At 43.1% G+C, this 1,365-nt stretch overlaps 1 protein-coding gene across 1 annotated transcript in view; it reads right to left on the bottom strand.

Moving 5' to 3' along the window:
- Positions 1–74: 74 nt before the first annotated feature.
- LOC112689926 overlaps positions 75–1,365 on the bottom strand; it is a gene marked incomplete at its 3' end in the record, with an annotated part of 4,567 nt that continues 3,276 nt past the window's right edge. The window contains exons 2-3 of the mRNA XM_025563807.1: positions 826–929; positions 75–745 (exon numbers count right to left, since the gene is read on the bottom strand). Of these exons, the coding sequence (XP_025419592.1) occupies positions 75–745; positions 826–929 (775 nt within the window). The remainder of the gene's footprint in view (positions 746–825; positions 930–1,365) is intronic.

Below are 1,365 nucleotides of genomic sequence, written 5' to 3'. Positions count from 1 at the left end.
TTTTTAAGATATTCGTTGCGGCTGCTGCAACGATGGTCTCGGTGGTTGTCGGCTGAATCGTTTTTTGAAAAAACGATTGGAAGTGGCCAACAATTCACCGTGACCACCGGCAACAGTCTTCTGTACAATTCTAAATCATCAGTGGCCGCCCAAGTAATTTTCATTTTACGGTAGGGTAGTTGGCAGTGGTACTGTTTCGAAAACCGTCCGACGACTGGATCTATGGTGACGACGGACTGTTCGACCTTTTCTATTTTAACGTCCACTCGGACCAACACGCCTTCGTCTGGAATGGCTTTTGCGAAAAGCACAGCATTTTTCAACTTTGGCCATTTCACTTGTGTAACTGCTGTCAGCCCAACATTTTCTGTTTCAGAATCTACGGTCGGGTGAACAGTCAACGGTCGCACGTCCGGCGTAACGGTCCGCGCGTCACCGGAGTTTTTCGTTTCGGGCGACTCGACCAGGTGAGCGATCGCCGGCGCCGAATTCGACGAGGCGTTCAACAGCGATTGGTCGTTCAGTTCCAGGGTACCACCAGTTGTCCGGCCGTGACTCGCTTTGCGGTGGAACCGTCGGCAAGGGTGCTTCAAAAATTTCCTGACGGCCTGGGCTATCCTGACGAACGAATTATCTCCACTTGCGTTCACGGAAGCTGTGGATTCGACCGTGCACGGTTCTACCGCGCGTTCATCGACTTCGCCTTCGACTGGCCGACACCGACGGTGCCAAACTTTCATGCAATCTGCAAGAGAACAGAAATCAAAAACTGTTTAATTGGTATAAAAACTTTGAGCACGTGCGGTAACAACCGTGCATACTTACGGATGCAACCCAGAGCCTTTGACCATGGCCACTTTAACTGTTTGCATTTACAGCATTTGCGAGTCCATTTCAATGTTCTGACCAGAACGTGTTCGCATGGTTTTCTAAAAATGAAAACACGAAAACGGTATTCCGTTAGATTAAATAACTACTACAGATCATTGTGATTACGGTGTATAAACATAACTGAGGCGCGTTCTTGTGAACGCAGTATTTGTATTCATTTTGAATGATTTTTAATTACAATTTATTTTTGTTTAAAAATAAATTTTGTACGAAAATATAATTACTCGGTATTCCTATTAGAAATACGATTATTTTAAGTTTCCCATAAGGGATAGAACTTATAGAAAACTGAAAATAAAATAATTAATAGTCCAGTACTATTATCTAGTTGATGAAAATATAATACAACAATACGGATATTTTATTCAACATTATAAGATTAAAAGTAGTAGAAAAAATTCATTTTATATGACATTGCCGACGTTTGGCGACCTGGAATGGTGGCGTGGCAGTCAGCAACGGATTAGTTATTAT

This window comes from Sipha flava, unplaced genomic scaffold (assembly GCF_003268045.1).
Source record: "Sipha flava isolate LNK unplaced genomic scaffold, YSA_version1 483_pilon_pilon, whole genome shotgun sequence".
NCBI lineage: Eukaryota > Metazoa > Arthropoda > Insecta > Hemiptera > Aphididae > Sipha > Sipha flava.
This window is presented reverse-complemented; position numbering and strand designations above follow the sequence as displayed.